The 19,296-nt window shown below is 45.1% G+C and overlaps 1 protein-coding gene across 1 annotated transcript in view; it reads left to right on the top strand.

Moving 5' to 3' along the window:
* The window catches only part of Jakmip3 (Janus kinase and microtubule interacting protein 3), a 131,747-nt gene that overhangs the window by 74,086 nt on the left and 38,365 nt on the right, over positions 1–19,296 (top strand). Inside the window, 5 exon segments of the mRNA XM_074078032.1 lie at positions 7,107–7,322; positions 8,576–8,695; positions 9,691–9,837; positions 10,524–10,655; positions 18,942–18,977. Of these exon segments, the coding sequence (XP_073934133.1) occupies positions 7,107–7,322; positions 8,576–8,695; positions 9,691–9,837; positions 10,524–10,655; positions 18,942–18,977 (651 nt within the window).

Here is a 19,296-nt window from a genome sequence, read left to right as displayed (position 1 = left end):
GGATTGGACCTCCTGTAGGATTTTGCACAGAAGCCTTGGTAGTGAAAGTTCCCACCCTATTTTCAACCCTGGGAAAAGAAGCCAGTGTTTGTTTCACCATGAGTGATTGTTTGTTTAGTAAAACTCTTTAGCAGATGAAAAAATTTCCTTTTCTAGTTTGCTCAGAGTTTTTATAATGAATGGATTTGGAATTTCATCAAATGCTTTTCTGCGTAAGTTGAAATTTTTTTTCTTTATTTCATTGAATGAGATGAATTGTGTCCATTGGTTTTAAAAATATAAAATCAGCATTATATTTTGGGGATAAATTTTACTTGGCCATGGGCTGGAGGAGTGGCTCAAGTGGTAAGCGCACCTGCCTATCAAGCATGAGGCCCTGAGTTCAAACCCTAGTGCCACTAAAAAAAAAGGGGGGGGGGAGGGGGGAGAAATTTTACATGGCCATAACATATTATCTTTTTTATATTACTGGATTTAGGATTTTTCCCCCTTTCTTCAAATGTCCTTGCCAAGTTTGGGTATGTAAGTTTGACTGGTTTCATAAAATGATTTTGGAAGTATTTTCTTTTTCCTATTTTCCCAGTGAGTTTGTTTGATATTAGTATATTCCTTCAGTATTGGGAAAATTCACCCATGAAGCTCTTCAGGACTTGGACTTTCTATGAGCAGGTGTGTGGAATGTTTTCAAGTTGTTGATTAAATTCATCTAATAAATATAAGCCTGTACAGATTTTCTACTTTTTTTCCTTGTGTCTAGTCTGGTAAAAATATATTTCTCAGGAATGTATCCAATTCCCATAAATCTTCAAATTTATTGACATTAAATTTTTCATAATATTTATTACCCTTGTGGCTTCTTTTTTTTCTGGTGGTACTGGAGTTTGAACTCGGGACCTTACACTTGCTGGGCAAACACTCTTACCACTTGAGCCACTCCACCAGCCCTTATTACCCTTTTATTGTCTTCAGGATCTATAATGACATCCTCTTTAATACCTGATATTAATAATTTGTGTTCTTGTTTCTTTTTTCTTTTAAGTCTTCCTCCCTCTCCTTTACACATACTCTGTCAATTCTCTTTGTCTCTCTGTCTGTGTCTCTGTCTCCCCTGTCCTGGATGGAACCATCTCCTTTTTGTTGTAACATTTGGTATTGTTATATTAGTAGTTACATAGAAAAATTTTAAGTACATCCTTAAATTGCTACACTCTATCACAAATTAGCAATTTTGCTACATATCAGAAACATAAGAACCCCACAACAGCAGTAGTTCAGCTTCACTTCCCCTTTCTCCTGTTTATTGTCACGTTTTACCTTTACATGTGCTGTGAACGCCAAAAGACATGGCTTTTAAAGTTCCTTTAAGCAGTCTGTAGTCTTTGGTGTTTATTTGGCTGTTACCCTTCCCATCCTTCACCTGGGATTTTGTCTCAGACTGAACCACTTTCTTTAAATTCTTTGCAGTGTGGCTCTGCTGACAGGATTTGCTCAACTTCTGCTTGTATAAGACATCTTTACTTGCCTCTCTTTTTAAAGGATATATTCATTGAACCTAGAACTCCAAGTTGTCTAGATTTTCTTTTGGCACACAAAAGATGTCATTTCAGTGCCTTCTGATTTTCAGTAGTGTCCATTGAGAAGCCAGCATCACTCTTACAGCTGTCCCCAGAGATAATGTGTCTTTTCCCTGTCTGCCTTTAAGATAGTCTTTCATCTTTGGTCTTCAACAACTTCACCCGATGCATCTTGGTGTGTTTCCCTTGTCTGTCTATTTATCTATCTATCATCTATCAATCTATCATCTCTCTACATCTATCTATCTGTCTATCTATCTGTTTATCATCATCCATCTATCTTGGGTCCAGCCAAACTTCTTAAATTTAAAGTGATGTCTTCATTGAGTTTGGGAAAGTCTTGAACATTATTTAGCCAAATATTTCTCCTTCCCTTCTAAGACTCCAATCACAAGTTTGTTGAACATTTTAACTATACCTCCCATCCCACATCTCAAACTATTTGTTTTTACTTTTATACTTCTTTTCCCTCCTGTGCCTCTTGGATATTTTCTATTGTTTTATTTTGGGTTTGTGTTCAGTGTGCTTTTAAACCTTTCTAATGAATTCACAATTTTAGATTTTATATGCTGAAATTTAGGTGTACCTAATTCTTTTTTTTGGAGGGGGGGTGTGGGACTGAGGTTTGAACTCAGAGGTTTGCACTTGCAAGCAAGTTCTCTACTGCTTCAGCCAACACCTCCAGTTCATTTTGCTCTGGTTATTTTAGAAATGGAGTCTTTAAAACTATTTGCCTGGGCTAGTTTAAACCTTGATCTTCCCAATCTCAGCCTCCCTATTAGCAAGGATTATGAGGCACCTGTGCCCAGCTAATTTTTTAAAAATAGATTCTAATTCTCACTTGAATTACTGCATTTTTATTTATTTATCTATGTGGTAGTACTGGGGTTTGAATTTCTTTTCTTTTTTTGGCAGTATCATGGTTTGAACTCAGGACCTCATGCTTGCTAGGCAGGCACACTGCCACTGGAACTATTACCACCTGAATTACTACATTTTTACTCACTTTCCACCTAAGTGAAAAAATATTTAATGGACTAATCATACTATTATTTTTAGGGTATGATCAGCGTTATTTGTAAAGTTCTTAGCTGTTAACTTCAATGTTCCAATCATCCGTGGGTCTGTTTTTACTGTCTGTAAATTCTTATCAGCAAACTGCAGTCATCTCTATGTCTGCTTTTACTGACTATGTTGTCTTCATTGTTGCTGCTTTTCCGTGGCTTCACCTCTCCTTGGTTTTGATACATTCTTGCACTGTGGGTGATGTGTTGTAGCAGTCTGCATTCTGTTGTCTCCACAGGATGTTAAGTTTTATTCTGATAGATCATCAAAATAGCAGCAGACCACCTGGATCCTTTTGAGGTTTGGTTGCAGGCTTTTAGGGTGGGTCTACTTTGTCCTCTCTTCTGCTAGTGTGGACTGTTTACACATAGGACATGGTTCTGGCTCTAGAGTGGCCTTTTAAGGGTCTCAACCGAATGCCTAGAGTGCTCACCAAGCTCTGGTCTGTCTGGCCTTGAACTGAATGTTGCCCAGCACTGTGGCTCCACCTACCTTTCTGCTCACACTGTGGATCTTCAGGAGCTGCTCCTGGGGTCCCTGGAGTCTCACACACATTGCAGCTCCTTTTCTGTCACTCCCTGGCCCCCAGACCAGTTCTGTAGGTCTCAGCTGTCCTGGCAGCCCCAAATTCTTATCTTGGTTCCTTTCCAAGAGATTTCTATCTTTTGTCAATACTGGGGTTTGCACTCAGGCCCTTGTGCCTTGCTAGGCAGGCGCTCCTCCACTGGAGCCACGTCTCCAGTCTGATACTTCCACTTTCTGCCCAGTTCTGCTTCCTGGGGGAGAGGCTGAGTGCCCTTGAGGGAAAGCCAGGGGGTTGGATCTTCTAATGTCCTTTCCTTGTCTCCATCCTCCCACATGGCACTGTGCATCTGTTTACTGTCCAGGGTTGCTTAGTACACGAGGGTGAGTCTAGTGCCAAGTGCCAACCACTCCATCATGTATGGAGCTAGAAGTTTCTGGGTATTGGTATTTTTAAAAAGCTTAGGTGATTCCCATGTGAGGCCAGGCTTGGGAGCTGCTATTTTCATCATGTTAGCAGATCATCCCAGCGACCTGGGTGCTCTACCTATAGCAGAAATTCTCAGGAGTTGATTTTCAGACATGCAAAGTGTTGCGTGCATGTTTTCAGAATGCATCCTAGCGTTTCTCTGGGATATTGGGGGTCTGGCGCTCATGTGCTTGGCTAAAATGTCATATTTCCCTTTTTACGTCAACCCTCACACCCATCTGAGGATGAGTGGGACTGAGGTATCTGCTTATTCTGGCACCCTCACCTGAGACTTCTCAGCCAACCCCTCCATGGGCTCCACGTGCTGGTTCTCATGTTGGGTAGTAGCAGGCTCTCTTCCCTGCCTGGATGTTCTTCCTCCCCACCCCCCCAATTCTCTGCCTTTAGGAGCTGGGAAATGGGGCTCCTTCCTCCTCTTGCCACCTCACTAGGCCCTTCTAGGACCCTTCTTCTAAGAAAATAACCCCAGCCCTAGAAAACACATCATTTTCTTCCTTGTCTGCAACACACCTGCCGGTGAGCAGGGGCCTTCCCTGATATGTGAGGCAAAGTGTGTGTTCAGGTCACCTGCAGTGCTTATAAGCAGGGAGAGTCCCCTGAGATACAGACTTCTGGGAGAAGACAAATGGTGTGAGTGACCTTTCTCAAAGGTGAGGGCACTGCCTGGGTTATGAGGCCTCTGTAGGACCAGGATGCTCATCCTGTAAGGATACTTGCTGTGGGTAACAGGCTCTCTACCAAGGCCTGTGCCAGATGCCTTGTCTGCTGCACCAGGCATGGTCAGCCCAGATTGGTGACCACACCACGGTTGAAGATATACCCTGTGAAGTGCATGTGTGCAGTGGTCTTCAGTACCACAGGACAGTGCCAGGCCATGCCAGTGTGCTTCACAATCACCAGTGGAGCTCATAAAGTACAGGCCCCCAGGCTCCATCCTGGAGGCTCTAGGTCTGTGTGTGTGTGAGGGGGTCTGCCTGTTGACAGGCCCAGGATGGCTTTGATGCTGAGCTGCCCAGGCCCCCCACAGAGAAGCACTGTTTTGGCCATGTTCTGTGAGACAGGGTGAAGAGGTATTGTTTCTCCTGGGCAAGGAATGATCCACCCAGCCTCAGTAGCCTCCTGCCCACCCCTTGCCCGAAGACCCACCAACCTAATAGACCTTGATTTGGTCAAGTATATGGAAGTGGAGGGCAGTGAGAGCCAGACGGAGTTCCAGAAGTGGCAGAGGGAACTTATGCAGCCACTAGAGGGTTCCAGTAAGGACTGTTGTTCCTGAGGAGGGTGTTTCAGCATGGGAACCAGGATATCTGATCTCTTTTGTGAAAGTGTACTGTGGTGGTTGTAAGGTGACAGAGTGGGCAGGTGCAGGAGAGGACATTGGGAAGTCTTTGAAAGCCTTTGAAGTTGTCCAGGAGAGGTAGTGGCAGTGAGGTGACCCATTAGTCCTGCTTAACAGGACTCCTGTTTCAGCTTTGGAAGTCCTGTCCTAGAAATTCCTCAATCCAGGCTCACCAAGAGGGCTGTTCACCCAGCTCTGGGCCTGGGTGTGGGAGGTTTGAGACAGGGCACCACCCTGTGGATTTCACAACCCCAGGGGACAAGAAAGGCCAGCCACAGCCCACAAACACTATGGCCAGCACATCAGAGTCTCTAGCCTGTGATAGCACAAGGGATGCTTGCTTGGCCAATCCTCCTCCCAGGAAGGGAGTCCACTTGCAGTGTGGGTCTGCTTGTGTACAGGGAGCACCTCATCCCATGCTGCCTGCCATGGCTTCCTGGCCCATCCCATTAGCAGTGCTTAAATATGTGCACCAAGTTGAAAACAGCCCACTGTAAGGGAGGGGCCACCCAGCTCCACGAATCACCCTAATCTGGGTAGGGTCTAACATCCTGCAGATGTACTCTGTCACACAGAGGCCTCGGAGCCTGACCGTCAAGATTGGCGGACGCAATCCTCCAATTGTGATGCGGCTAAGCAATCTCATCTGAGAGACCTATGGGTTTGGGAGACCCCTCTAAGAAGGGGTCATTTGACCCTTGCTGAGGGTCCTGGCTTGTGTGATAGCTCTGTCCCTGCATTTCCTTGGTGGGGGTTCAGGTCGTCCACTTCCTGTCTAATGACCTCACAGGCAGGTCTAGCCTGCTTGTGCAGCCTGAGAAGCTGTGCAGAGGCTTTGCCTTCTGTTTCCTGGAGGAAGAGAAATGATGTCTGTGTGTGAGAGCCAGACCACGGATTATTTTCACCAGCTGCTTTGTTTCACTAATTGACTGCTGCCTCTTCCAACAGTGCTGTGTGCTCTAGTACATGGGAATTTAGCAATTAAGGTTTCTTTTATTCTGTTCTGCTTGCCTAGAATTTGTGATCTGGGCTAATTAGACATCTCATCTCTCATATTCCAAGCTAACTTCAGCAGGTGGCTGGCTTAGTGGCTTCTTTTAACCTCAGACAGCAAGCAAAGCAGCAAGGTGCTCTGCCGTGCCATTTGAAAGCATGTTTTGTACTGAGTTGTTCATCCCCAAAGACAATGTCCTCTTATAAATCTAATGCTTTTTATAACACCACTGCATGCAGGTCTGCCTCGGGTCAAGCATTTGCCTGGGACAGCCAGGCGAAAGGCCCAGGGTAAGAATGGCAGCTGTATCCAGAGGGCTTCTTGATGCTATTAGATTCAGCACAAAGCACAGTGTTCTTTAAAGATGGTGGAGAGGGCTGGGGACCCCTCCATCACAGCCACCAGCCTGGCTGGCTTGCAGTGGCCCAGGTGGATCAGACAAGCTGGGTGTCTTTCTCCTGGAGCCTGCCTGTCCAGGTGTCCCTCCCCTGCCCTCCCCACACACAGGAAGCCTCAGCTGGCAGCAAGATGCATAAGCTATGCAGCTGTGCCCAAAAGCAGCCGTGCAGCTCTCCAGCTTTGTGGCTGCCTCTTAGAGCCAGGCCAGGGCTCCTGTTCACCACTTCACCTACTGCTTGCCCCAAAAAAGAATCTTACCCATCATGCCCTACTATGGTCAGCTGTGGATAAAACGGAGCTCCCCTTGCTCTGCCCAGTGCACAGCAGGAGGCAGGAGCTACAGGTGGCTTCTTTCCACCCTGCCAGGTAATGCCTATCACAGTACAGCTGAAGAGGGGACATCTTGCTGTGCAACCCAGGCTGCCAGTGCAGAGGCACTCAGAGGCTGGGGACTGGCAGGAGATAGCCCTCAGCTGGTACCAGCCCCAGATGAGCTGGCTAAGCCCAGGGTGGCCCACGGCCAGTGCATCATACAGCAGCCTGGGGCATGGGCTGCCTGGCTCACATCTGGGACAGTCTGCTTTTGCTTCTGGTCCCAGAGTCCAAGATGTTGGCAGTGCTGCTGACAGGGGGACTCCTCGTGTTGCCACTCTGCCCGTTTCTATGGTAATTGCAGATCTGTACCCTGTCTGCCTGTGTGATTGTGTTCTGTTCTCCTTGTAGATGGAGGAGATAAAATTTAAAGACAGAGCAGTCTTCGTGCTGGAGAGAGAGTTAGGGATTCAAGCCGGGCATACCCAGAAACTGCAGCTCCAGAAAGAGGCTCTAGATGAGCAGCTTTCCCAGGCCAGAGAGGCTGAGCGGCACCCGGGCAGCCCCAGACGGGAACTTCCTTATGCAAGCGGTGCAGGAGACGCCTCAGACCACTCAGGAAGCCCTGTAAGCACCCCCAGGCCTCACCCGGCCCACCCCGAGTCACAGACACGCAGCAGCGCCATGTGGCTGCACAGCTGACCCTTGGTGGGTGCTCCCTGGAAAGTCCAGAGCCCAAGTCACGCCCCAGTGCCCTCCAACCAGCCCTTGGCTTATCTGGCACTGGCCACGTGGGCTGATGGACTGGTGCCCTCCTTCCTCACACACAGCACAAGCAAGGCCTTGTTGCCCCAGGGTCCTGGCTCTTGCTGGCAGTGTCTCCTGCCCTGGCTGATGGAGAAGGACATGAGCTCTGGCTCTCTTCTCGCCTGTGTCTCTGGCTTGCTTCCCTCCCATGCGATCATTTCTGGCACTCCTATCACCGGACACCCTCCTACCTGCTTTCCATGTGTCTACGCCACCTCCTGCTCTTTCGGCTGCCAATGACAGCATGGGGCAGCCAGCAGTCACATGGCTGCAAGTCCATCCATCTCATTGCCGCTTCTCATTCAGATTCCTCTGTGGTGGTCTGTGATGTCCTGGGGGACTCTCGATGCCATCCCTCTGGGTCTTCAGTCACAGCCTCTCCTGCACCCATTGAATGAGGAACTAGAGCCGTATCCAGTTCCTTCCTGGACACCCTTTTGTTTGATTCAAGGACAAAACTTTGAGCTGAGCCAGTCCTGGACCAGTGACTTTGCGAGAGCAGAGAACAGCATTTGTGATGGCTTTCCTAAGAGCTTAGCTGAGTTAGAACCAGCCTCTCCCCCTGGTGCTGTGTAGACTTCTGCATTAATTCCAAAGTCCAGACCTGGTTTAGAATGTTTTCACTGACTTTTAATGCTGTTCCCCTGACTCCAAAAGTGACCTTTTAGAAACTCAACTTCAGGAAGCACGAAAGCAACTTTAGAAAGTGGGCAGCGAGTATCTTTTCTTGTGCTCATCCTATAAAATGACTTGCCACCGGGCAGGTAGGGGAGGCCCATCTGACAGGTGCAGCTTGGCAATGGCTGCGAGGAAGCATGCAGCTGGTCCTCACCCAAGCTCCCGCACTTGCACGCCCCTGCCTTCCCCATTTGCATACTTCACACATTTCTGCTTCGGTGCTGCCCCATCACAAAGTTTGCGGTGCATGGGCTTCAGGCAAGGAGGGGCCACACCGCCAGCAGCCACTTGGAAACAAAGACAGTTGCAATGCAGAGGTGTTGGGTTTCCATAGGAGTTGGATTTTTATGTGCCAGCATCTAGGAACAGTTATTTGCAGTTGATATTTGTTTTAGGAACAGCAGTTGGATGAAAAGGATGCTCGGCGCTTCCAACTTAAAATTGCAGAATTGAGTGCCATCATTCGTAAACTGGAAGACCGCAACGCCTTGCTGTCAGAAGAAAGGAACGAGCTGGTGAGTGGCAGGTGGGGCTTTGGGGTTTCATAGACCTTGTATCTGAACCTCTTGGCCATGTCCCAATAAAACTTTATAAACAAAAACAGCTGGGGGCCAGATTTGGCCCCCACATGCTGATTGGTCCCCATGCTGTACTACCAAACCAAAACTACCCTGGATTTTGCACCTAACCTGGGATGTATGAGGACACTGCTCTTCAGTGGAACGCTCACTGTTAGTCTTCACAGTCACTGAGATGTCCTGGTGACTCGAGCTCCTAGAAGGTGAGTGTGCTGCTCAGAGTGGCTGGGTGGTTTTACTACAGCTCCTGTTAGTGAACAGAGCATTGGCCCGGACTTCTGGCCTTCAGCCTCATCCCTGTCTACAGATAAGACTCATCTCCCTGGAAGCCTCCCACTCAGTGGGGCTCTGGGCAGATGGAGAGCAGTAAGAATGTGGGGCCTAAACCTGCCCTTCATCTTTGCAAAACCAGTCATTTTCCACAGTTGGTCTTATAACTCAGACTTCCCTGGAACTCCCTATGAATCCCAAGCTGTCCTGAAACTCTTAGTCCTCCTACCTCTGTCTCCTGAGTGCTAGGATTTCAGGCATGTACCACCATGCCTGGCAAATGTGTGTGTGTGTGTGTATATATATATATATATATATATATATACATTTGCATCTGTACTGAACATGTGCAGGCGCATTTCTTTCTTGTCATTATTCCCTAAACAGAATCATGTAACAACTATATTTACATAGCATTTACTTTGTATCCAGTAGTAAAAGCAATCCAAAAATGACTTGGTGCATATGTACATAAGTTCTATGCAAACATTACCCCGCTTTATATAAAAGGAACTTAAGCGTCTCGTATTTTGGGGTCCTTTGTGTGTCCTGAAACCAATGCTCTGTGAACACAGAGCTTTGTCTGGTCAATTTATTGGCTCTGTATTTTGGTTTTCTGTCACTCAAAGAAACTCATGCTACATAACTAACTTTTCTTTCAGTTAAAACGTTTAAGAGAAGCTGAAAGTCAGTATAAACCATTGCTGGATAAAAACAAACGCCTCACTCGGAAAAATGAAGACCTGTCTCACACTTTACGGCGCATAGAAAGCAAACTGAAATTCGTCACCCAGGAGAACATGGAAATGGTAAGCCCTGCCAGGTCCCCGGAAGCAGGGACCTGAGCTCAGCCTGGCCAGCAATGGCCTTGCCACTCCCCATGTGATCGAACAATGTGATAAGCCTCCAGCTGGGTTCAGGCACTTGGGCTTTCTGCTCAAGGTGTGGTCTCATGTGCATTTGTGGAGGAGGAACAGAGAAGAGACAGCTCTTAGGAGAGATGCCTCAGATGAGGACCAAACACAGGAAGGAGAGGCATGGGAGTTGCTGGTGGAGCCTGAAAAGAGCAAGAGGTCATGAAGCCAATCACGCATCCCCTCCCTCTGCCACCTCTAACATTAAGGGCTTGGACAAGTGAGCTCCCAGCTCTGAAAATCCCAGGTGAATGTAGCAAGAGGTCCTGGAACCCTGGCTGTGGAGAGGGACAGAGGAAAGGGAGCAGGGCTGGCATGGAGTACCTAGCAGGGAGCCCAGAGCATCTGCACCAGGGGGTGAGGGGAATCTGCAGCAGGGGATCAGGGGCATTTACAGCAGAGGGATCCAGGGTATCTGCCCAGGGGGCCAGGGGCATCTGCAGCTGGCTGCTCCAAGGCCTGAGCAGAGTGGTCCTGGCCTGCAGACTAGGGGCCTGTGAGCTTCTTGTGCAGAGTACGGGGGAGGCCCAGCTCGCACTGTCCAGTCTGACTATAAAATCCACTATTATTTGGTGTTTCAGAGGCAGAGAGCCGGGATCATCCGGAGACCCAGCTCCTTAAATGACCTTGACCAAAGTCAAGACGAGAGAGAAATTGACTTCCTGAAGCTCCAGATTCTGGAGCAGCAGAGCCTCATTGATGAGCTTTCTAAGGTCAGGCTCACCCTACCCTGACCCCTGACGCCCTCCATCCGATGGGGTTGGGAGGGGAGGGAGAATGGACAAGTGTTTGTGGGGCCATGTCAGGCTGGGTCCCCCAGTCTACCATCTTCACTGCTCAAGGTGGCCTCCCTAGACAGCTCTCCATCCCTGGGTCTCCTGTCATGCTGGACCTCAGGGCTCCAAGGCAAGCAACGCTGCCTATGTTAGTAACAAAATGCCATAGTTGCTTCAGGCCATGCATTCTATACTCTTGTGGTTCTGATGGCCACAAGTCCAAAATCAAGGTATGAGTGGGTCATGTTCCCTCCAGGGGTTCTGGGGAGGGTCTGCTCTTTCCCCTGGGCAGCCTCTGGGGGCTTCCAGCATCCCCTGTCTTGTAGCCACATCATTCCAGTTTCTACCCCTTTCTTCCTGTGGTTTCCTTCTCTTCTATTACATTGTGTTCAGGGCCCACTCTAATCTATCCTTTATTTTTTTTTTTCATTTTTCTTTTATTATTCATATGTGCATACAAGGCTTGGTTTATTTCTCCCCCCTGCCCCCACCCCCTCCCTTACCACCCACTCCGCCCCCTCCCGCTACCCCCCTCAATACCCAGCAGAAACTATTTTGCCCTTATCTCTAATTTTGTTGTAGAGAGAGTATAAGCAATAATAGGAAGGAACAAGGGGTTTTGCTGGTTGAGATAAGGATAGCTATACAGGGCATTGACTCACATTGATTTCCTGTGCGTGGGTGTTACCTTCTAGGTTAATTCTTCTTGATCTAACCTTTTCTCTAGTTCCTGGTCTCCTTTTCCTATTGGCCTCAGTTGCTTTAAGGTATCTGCTTTAGTTTCTCTGCATTAAGGGCAACAAATGCTAGCTAGTTTTTTAGGTGTCTTACCTATCCTCACCCCTCCCTTGTGTGTTCTCGCTTTTATCATGTGCTCATAGTCCAATCCCCTTGTTGTGTTTGCCCTTGATCTAATGTCCACATATGAGGGAGAACATACGATTTTTGGTCTTTTGAGCCAGGCTAACCTCACTCAGAATGATGTTCTCCAATTCCATCCATTTACCAGCGAATGATAACATTTCATTCTTCTTCATGGCTGCATAAAATTCCATTGTGTATAGATACCACATTTTCTTAATCCATTCGTCAGTGCTGGGGCATCTTGGCTGTTTCCATAACTTGGCTATTGTGAATAAACATGGATGTGCAGGTGCCTCTGGAGTAACAGTCTTTTGGGTATATCCCCAAGAGTGGTATTGCTGGATCAAATGGTAGATCGATGTCCAGCTTTTTAAGTAGCATCCAAATTTTTTTCCAGAGTGGTTGTACTAGTCTACATTCCCACCAACAGTGTAAGAGGGTTCCTTTTTCCCCGCATCCTCGCCAACACCTGTTGTTGGTGGTGTTGCTGATGATGGCTATTCTAACAGGGGTGAGGTGGAATCTTAGTGTGGTTTTAATTTGCATTTCCTTTATTGCTAGAGATGGTGAGCATTTTTTCATGTGTTTTCTGGCCATTTGAATTTCTTCTTTTGAGAAAGTTCTGTTTAGTTCACCTGCCCATTTCTTTATTGGTTCATTAGTTTTGGGAGAATTTAGTTTTTTAAGTTCCCTGTATATTCTGGTTATCAGTCCTTTGTCTGATGTATAGTTGGCAAATATTTTCTCCCACTCTGTGGGTGTTCTCTTCAGTTTAGAGACCATTTCTTTTGATGAACAGAAGCTTTTTAGTTTTATGAGGTCCCATTTATCTATGCTATCTCTTAGCTGCTGTGCTGCTGGGGTTTCATTGAGAAAGTTCTTACCTATACCTACTAACTCCAGAGTATTTCCTACTCTTTCCTGTATCAACTTAAGAGTTTGGGGTCTGATATTAAGATCCTTGATCCATTTTGAGTTAATCTTGGTATAGGGTGATATACATGGATCTAGTTTCAGTTTTTTGCAGACTGCTAACCAGTTTTCCCAGCAGTTTTTGTTGAAGAGGCTGCTATTTCTCCATCGTATATTTTTAGCTCCTTTGCTAAAGACAAGTTGGTTATAGTTGTGTGGCTTCATATCTGGATCCTCTATTCTGTTCCACTGGTCTTCATGTCTGTTTTTGTGCCAGTACCATGCTGTTTTTATTATTATTGCTTTGTAATACAGTTTGAAGTCAGGTATTGTGATACCTCCTGCATTGTTCTTTTGACTGAGTATTGCCTTGGCTATTCGTGGCCTCTTGTGTTTCCATATAAATTTAACAGTAGATTTTTCAATCTCTTTGATGAATGTCATTGGAATTTTGATGGGAATTGCATTAAACATGTAGATTACTTTTGGGAGTATAGACATTTTTACTATGTTGATTCTACCAATCCATGAGCATGGGAGATCTCTCCACTTTCTATAGTCTTCCTCAATCTCTTTCTTCAGAAGTGTATAGTTTTCCTTGTAGAGGTCTTTCACATCTTTTGTTAGGTTTACACCTAGGTATTTGATTTTTTTTGAGGCTATTGTAAATGGAATTGTTTTCATACATTCTTTTTCCGTTTGCTCATTGTTAGTGTATAGAAATGCTAATGATTTTTCTATGTTGATTTTATATCCTGCTACCTTGCTGTAGCTATTGATGATGTCTAGAAGCTTCTGAGTAGAGTTTTTTGGGTCTTTAAGGTATAGGATCATGTTGTCTGCAAATAGGGATATTTTGACAGTTTCTTTACCTATTTGTATTCCTTTTATTCCTTCTTCTTGCCTAATTGCTCTGGCTAGGAATTCCAGTACTATGTTGAATAGGAGTGGAGATAGTGGGCATCCTTGTCTGGTTCCTGATTTTAGAGGGAATGGTTTTAATTTTTCTCCGTTAAGTATAATGCTGGCTGTAGGTTTGTCATATATAGCTTTTATAATGTCGAGGAACTTTCCTTCTATTCCTAGTTTTCTTAGAGCTTTTATCATGAAATGATGTTGGATCTTATCAAAGGCTTTTTCTGCATCTATTGAGATGATCAAGTGGTTTTTGTCTTTGCTTCTGTTAATGTGGTTTATTACGTTTATTGATTTTCGTATGTTGAACCACCCCTGCATCCCTGGGATGAAGCCTACCTGGTCGTGGTGAATAATCTTTTTGATGTGTTGCTGAATTCGATTTGCCATTATTTTGTTGAGGATTTTTGCATCAATGTTCATTAAGGAGATTGGCCTATAGTTCTCCTTTTTGGAGGTGTCTTTGCCTGGTTTTGGGATAAGTGTAATAGTGGCTTCATAAAATGTGTTTGGCAGTTTTCCTTCCCTTTCTATTTCATGGAACAGTTTAAGGAGGGTTGGTATCAGTTCTTCTTTAAAGGTCTGATAGAATTCAGCAGAGAATCCATCAGGTCCTGGACTTTTCTTTTTGGGGAGACTCTTGATTGCTGCTTCAATTTCATTTTGTGTTATAGGTCTATTCAGGTGATTAATTTCCTCTTGGTTCAGTTTTGGATGATCATATGTATCTAGAAATCTGTCCATTTCTTTTAGATTTTCAAATTTATTTGAATATAGGTTCTCAAAGTAGTCTCTGATGATTTCCTGGACTTCCATGGTGTTTGTTGTTATCTCCCCTTTTGCATTCCTGATTCTACTAATTTGGGTTTTTTCTCTCCTCATTTTAGTCAGGTTTGCCAGGGGTCTATCGATCTTGTTTATTTTTTCAAAGAACCAACTTTTTGTTTCATTAATTCTTTGTATGGTTTTTTTGGTTTCTATTTCGTTGATTTCAGCTCTTATTTTTATTATTTCTCTCCTTCTATTTGTTTTGGGATTTGCTTGTTCTTGTTTTTCTAGGAGTTTGAGATGTATCATTAGGTCATTGATTTGGGATCTTTCAATCTTTTTAATATATGCACTCATGGCTATAAACTTTCCTCTTAAGACTGCCTTAGCTGTGTCCCATAGGTTCTGGTAGGTTGTGTTTTCATTTTCATTGACTTCTAGGAACTTTTTAATTTCCTCTTTTATTGCATCGATGATCCATTCTTCATTAAGTAATGAGTTATTTAGTTTCCAGCTGTTTGCATGTTTTTTGTCTTTACTTTTGTTGTTGAGTTCTACTTTTACTGCATTGTGGTCAGATAGTATGCATGGTATTATTTCTATTTTCTTATATTTGCTGAGGCTTGCTTTGTGCCCTAGGATATGATCTATTTTGGAGAAGGTTCCATGGGCTGCTGAGAAGAATGTATATTGTGTAGAGGTTGGATGAAATGTTCTGTAGACATCTACTAGGTCCACTTGATCTATTGCATATTTTAGATCTTGGATTTCTTTATTGAGTTTTTGTTTGGATGACCTATCTATTGATGATAATGGAGTGTTAAAGTCTCCCACAACCACTGTGTTGGTGTTTATATATGCTTTTAGGTCTTTCAGGGTATGTTTGATGAAATTGGGTGCGTTGACATTGGGTGCGTACAGATTGATGATTATTATTTCCTTTTGGTCTATTTCCCCTTTTATTAGTATGGAATGTCCTTCTTTATCTCGTTTGATCAATGTAGGTTTGAAGTCTACTTTGTCAGAGATAAGTATTGCTACTCCTGCTTGTTTTCGGGGGCCATTGGCTTGGTAAATCTTCTTCCAGCCTTTCATCCTAAGCATATGCTTATTTCTGTCGGTGAGATGAGTCTCCTGTAAGCAACAAATTGTTGGATCTTCTTTTTTAATCCATTTTGTCAAACGGTGTCTTTTGATGGGTGAATTAAGTCCATTAACATTAAGTGTTAGTACTGATAGGTATGTGGTGATTCCTGCCATTTAGTTGTCTTAGTTGTTTGAAGGTTTGATTGTGTGTACCTAACTTGATGTTACTCTCTACTGTCTTGCTTTTTCTTATCCTGTGGTTTGGTGCTGCCTGCCTTTTCATGGTTAAGTTGGGTGTCACTTTCTGTGTGCAGGATCCCTTGCAGAATCTTTTGTAATGGTGGCTTTGTGGTCACATATTGTTTTAGTTTCTGCTTATCATGGAAGACTTTTATTGCTCCATCTATTTTGAATGATAGCTTTGCTGGGTAGAGTATCCTGGGGTTGAAGTTATTTTCATTCAGTGCCCGGAAGATCTCACCCCACGCTCTTCTTGCTTTTAATGTTTCTGTTGAGAAGTCTGCTGTGATTTTGATGGGTTTACCTTTGTATGTTACTTGTTTTTTCTCTCTTGCAGCCTTCAATATTCTTTCCTTAGTTTCTGAACTTGTTGTTTTAATGATGATATGTCGTGGAGTAGTTCTATTTTGATCTGGTCTGTTTGGTGTCCTGGAGGCCTCTTGCATTTGTATGGGAATATCTTTCTCTAGATTTGGGAAATTTTCCGTTATTATTTTGTTGAATATATTACGCATTCCCTTCGCTTGCACCTCTTCTCCTTCTTCGATGCCCATGATTCTCAAGTTTGGTCTTTTGATGGAGTCGGTGAGTTCTTGCATTTTCTTTTCACAGGTCTTGAGTTGTTTAATTAGTAGTTCTTCAGTTTTTCCTTTAATTACCATTTCATCTTCAAGTTCTGAGATTCTGTCTTCTGTTTGTTCTATTCTGCTGGATTGGCCTTCCGTTTTGTTTTGCAGTTCTGTTTCGTTCTTTTTTCTGAGGTTTTCTATATCCTGGCTGTTTTCTTCTTTATTGTTGTCTATTTTTGTCCTGAGTTCATTTATCCATTTATTCATTGTGTTCTCTCTTTCACTTTGGTGTTTATACAGTGCTTCTATGGTTTCCTTTATTTCTTCTTTTGCTTTTTCAAATTCTCTATTTTTATTGTCTTGGAATTTCTTGAGTGTCTCCTGTACATTTTGGTTGACCCTATCCAGTATCATCTCTATAAAATTCTCATTGAGTACTTGTAGTATGTCTTCTTTTAAATTATTCTTGTAGGCTTCATTGGGTCCTTTGGCTTAGTTTATCTTCATTTTGTTGGAGTCTGGCTCTGAGTTTCTGTTCTCTTCATTCCCCTCTGGTTCCTGTACTAATTTTTTGCTGTGGGGAAACTGGTTTCCTTGTTTTTTCTGTCTTCCTGTCATTGTCCTTGGTGTTGTTACTGTCCCTGTACTGTGTGTAATTAAGTATTTTCTAGCTTGTAATAATAACAATGGTAATATTGAGAATGGAAGAGTGAGCTGAGATGGAAAGCAAGAAGTTAAAGAAAAGGGGAAAACAAATATACAGACAAGAGGGAGAAAGCAGAACAAGGTATCAGACAAGAGAGTTTCAAAGGTATAAACAGGGAGTGTTAGTGTACTAATCGACAGTAAGCTGAACAGACAATAGAGTGACAGAGAGAGGATTGAAAATCAAAGATAAAAAAAATAAAAAATAAGTATATGAAAGTAATATCTATTTATAAAAATGAATTAAAATAAAATGGAAAATAGAAAATTAAAAAAAAACAAAAAAAACCAAAAAACCAAAAAACTTCCAAGTTTATATGCAATGCAATTTCAGTCTTAATAATTTGGATGTCCGTCTCAATCTCCAGTCCTGGAGTTGGTGCCTCAGATGTTGTTCTGTAGTTGTCTCATCAAAGGGGATGCATAAAGTAGAACAAAACTACACTCACACACACACAGAAGAAAAAAAAAAAAAGCCCCACCAAGTGTCCCCAGTTCAAACGCAATACAGTTTCAGTAAGTTTTTCGGCTTGCAGGTGTAATTCGGTTGTTCTCTCATCAAAGGTAGGGAGAAAAAGAAAAAAAAGCGTCTGGAGGCAGTTCTGAGAGTGGTACTGCAACTGTGGCTTGCCTGCCTGCTGCTCTCAGCCTGTAGCTGGCGGGCGTTATTTATGCAGATCTCTGGGGTGAGTTTAGCACTCACCTGGTCCCACAGGCTTTGTTTGCTCAGAGTTCTCCTGTGCCGGGGGAGGGGGGCCTCTGCTACAGGCTTTTCCCTTTCCAAGCACTGGGAAAGGCGACACTGCCCCGCGTTGTCAGGCCTGCGTGTTTATTTACAGTTCACGTGGGAAGTGGGTCTTCCCTCCTCTCACAAGCGTCCCCGCTCCTGGTTGCTGGTGCGCCCCGCTCCCGCCAGAGCCTCTCCGGCCCGCCCGGCTGGTTTATTTACAGTCCCGGGAAGGCTTCCCTTCCCCCAATCTTCAGCGCTCAGGGCGCCCCACCCTCTTTCCAGCGTGTCTTAACTGTTCTTATTGCTTAGTACTCAGTTTCTCTTTTTCTCCCGGGTGGAGGTCAGTCTGTCCAGGGGGCTATGCTGCTCTGGCCCAGGCTTGTCTGTGGGGGAACCGCGGTACCGCGAAGCTCACCTGGTCCGCGTCTTCCCAAGCCGTATGGGCGCCGGCCACTGGCGGCCCGGGGGCCTCCTCGGTTCTCCGTTTAACGTGAAGTGGAGATTCTCTGCGCCGGCTGGAGATGTGGAGGGGTCAAAGTTATGCCTTTTCTCGGTGATTATGCCTGCAAAGTGTGTCCCCAGCGTCTCTCGAAGATTTCACTATAGGAGGCTCGCTTTCTGCTTCCTCCCTCTAGCCACCATCTTGGAATTTCTCCTTTATTTAACTACAACAGAAAAGACCCTGTTTCCAAATCAAGTCCCATTCATAGGTTCTGGGGTTTAGGTGTGTACACATCTTTTGGGGGACCACTGTGAAACCCATTTCACCACTGTACGCCAGGACTCCCTGTATCCTAGCACAGGTTTGCAAGTCATGCTTCATGAAAATCTCCAATAACTTGTGTAGAGCTACTTCTGCTTCTCTTGGGATCCTGGTTGAGTCCATGCTGAGGTCTTTCACAACAAGCTGCCTTCAACCATTCTGTGTCCTTTGGAAGGCAGCAGCAGAACAGCAGTGCCCCTCTCTGTCACTGGCTGGTCTTTTGCAATGACTAAAGCTGCCCCCAAAGTGACAAGAGCTAGAACAGGAAGACCTCTAACCCCCAGGCTGTGAGATGGGATCTCAGTTCCCGTAGTGATCATCAATCTGAACAGGGATGATTGAGGACAATGTCTTGGTCAAGTTTTTTGAAAACATTACCGCAGTCTTCAAAAGTCCTCCTCCTCCTGCTCTGAGTGAGGGAAAGGCCCACCCACCATGAACAGGCTCCTGGTGCTCGGGAAGTCTGCAGCCCTCTGTGGATGGGCTTGGGATGGGAGAAAGGACTGTGCTTAGGATAGGAAGAAGGACCATGAAGGCAGTGAGTGCATGGCTCCAAGGACTCTGCAGGCAACCTGATTTGCAGATGAAGTGCAGAGATCCAAGGCTCTGTCAGTCCCTGCAGACCAAGATGCACACGGTCAATTCCATGACATGCTGTTTTCTTTCCCTAGACCCTGGAAACTGCTGGCTACGTGAAGAGCGTGTTAGTAAGTACCAATCAGTGTCTCTGTCCTTACTCCTACTCCCCTTGGCCTGTGTGTGTGCATGGCCCCATTCTGTGCTGCTGCTTCCTTATAGCCTAGACAGAGTGGCTGCAGCAGTCCTGGGTGGACATTGTTACCACAGTCCCCCCTGACCAAGGCTTTACAGTAGTGATGGAAAGCCTGTGGCTGGGGTCAGACAGGAGCCAGGAAAAGCGGCAGGTGCCCAGATGAAACAGTGCAGCTCTGATGATTATTCTGTTTACTTCCTAAAGCCCACGGTCAGGTGGCTGCCCATTCACCCACCAGAGGGTTGCTCCTGGCA

The sequence above is a fragment of the Castor canadensis genome, chromosome 7, assembly GCF_047511655.1.
Source record: "Castor canadensis chromosome 7, mCasCan1.hap1v2, whole genome shotgun sequence".
Taxonomy (NCBI): Eukaryota; Metazoa; Chordata; class Mammalia; order Rodentia; family Castoridae; genus Castor; species Castor canadensis.
The sequence above is the reverse complement of the archived record's forward strand: the minus strand, read 5'-3'. Positions and strand labels throughout refer to the sequence as shown.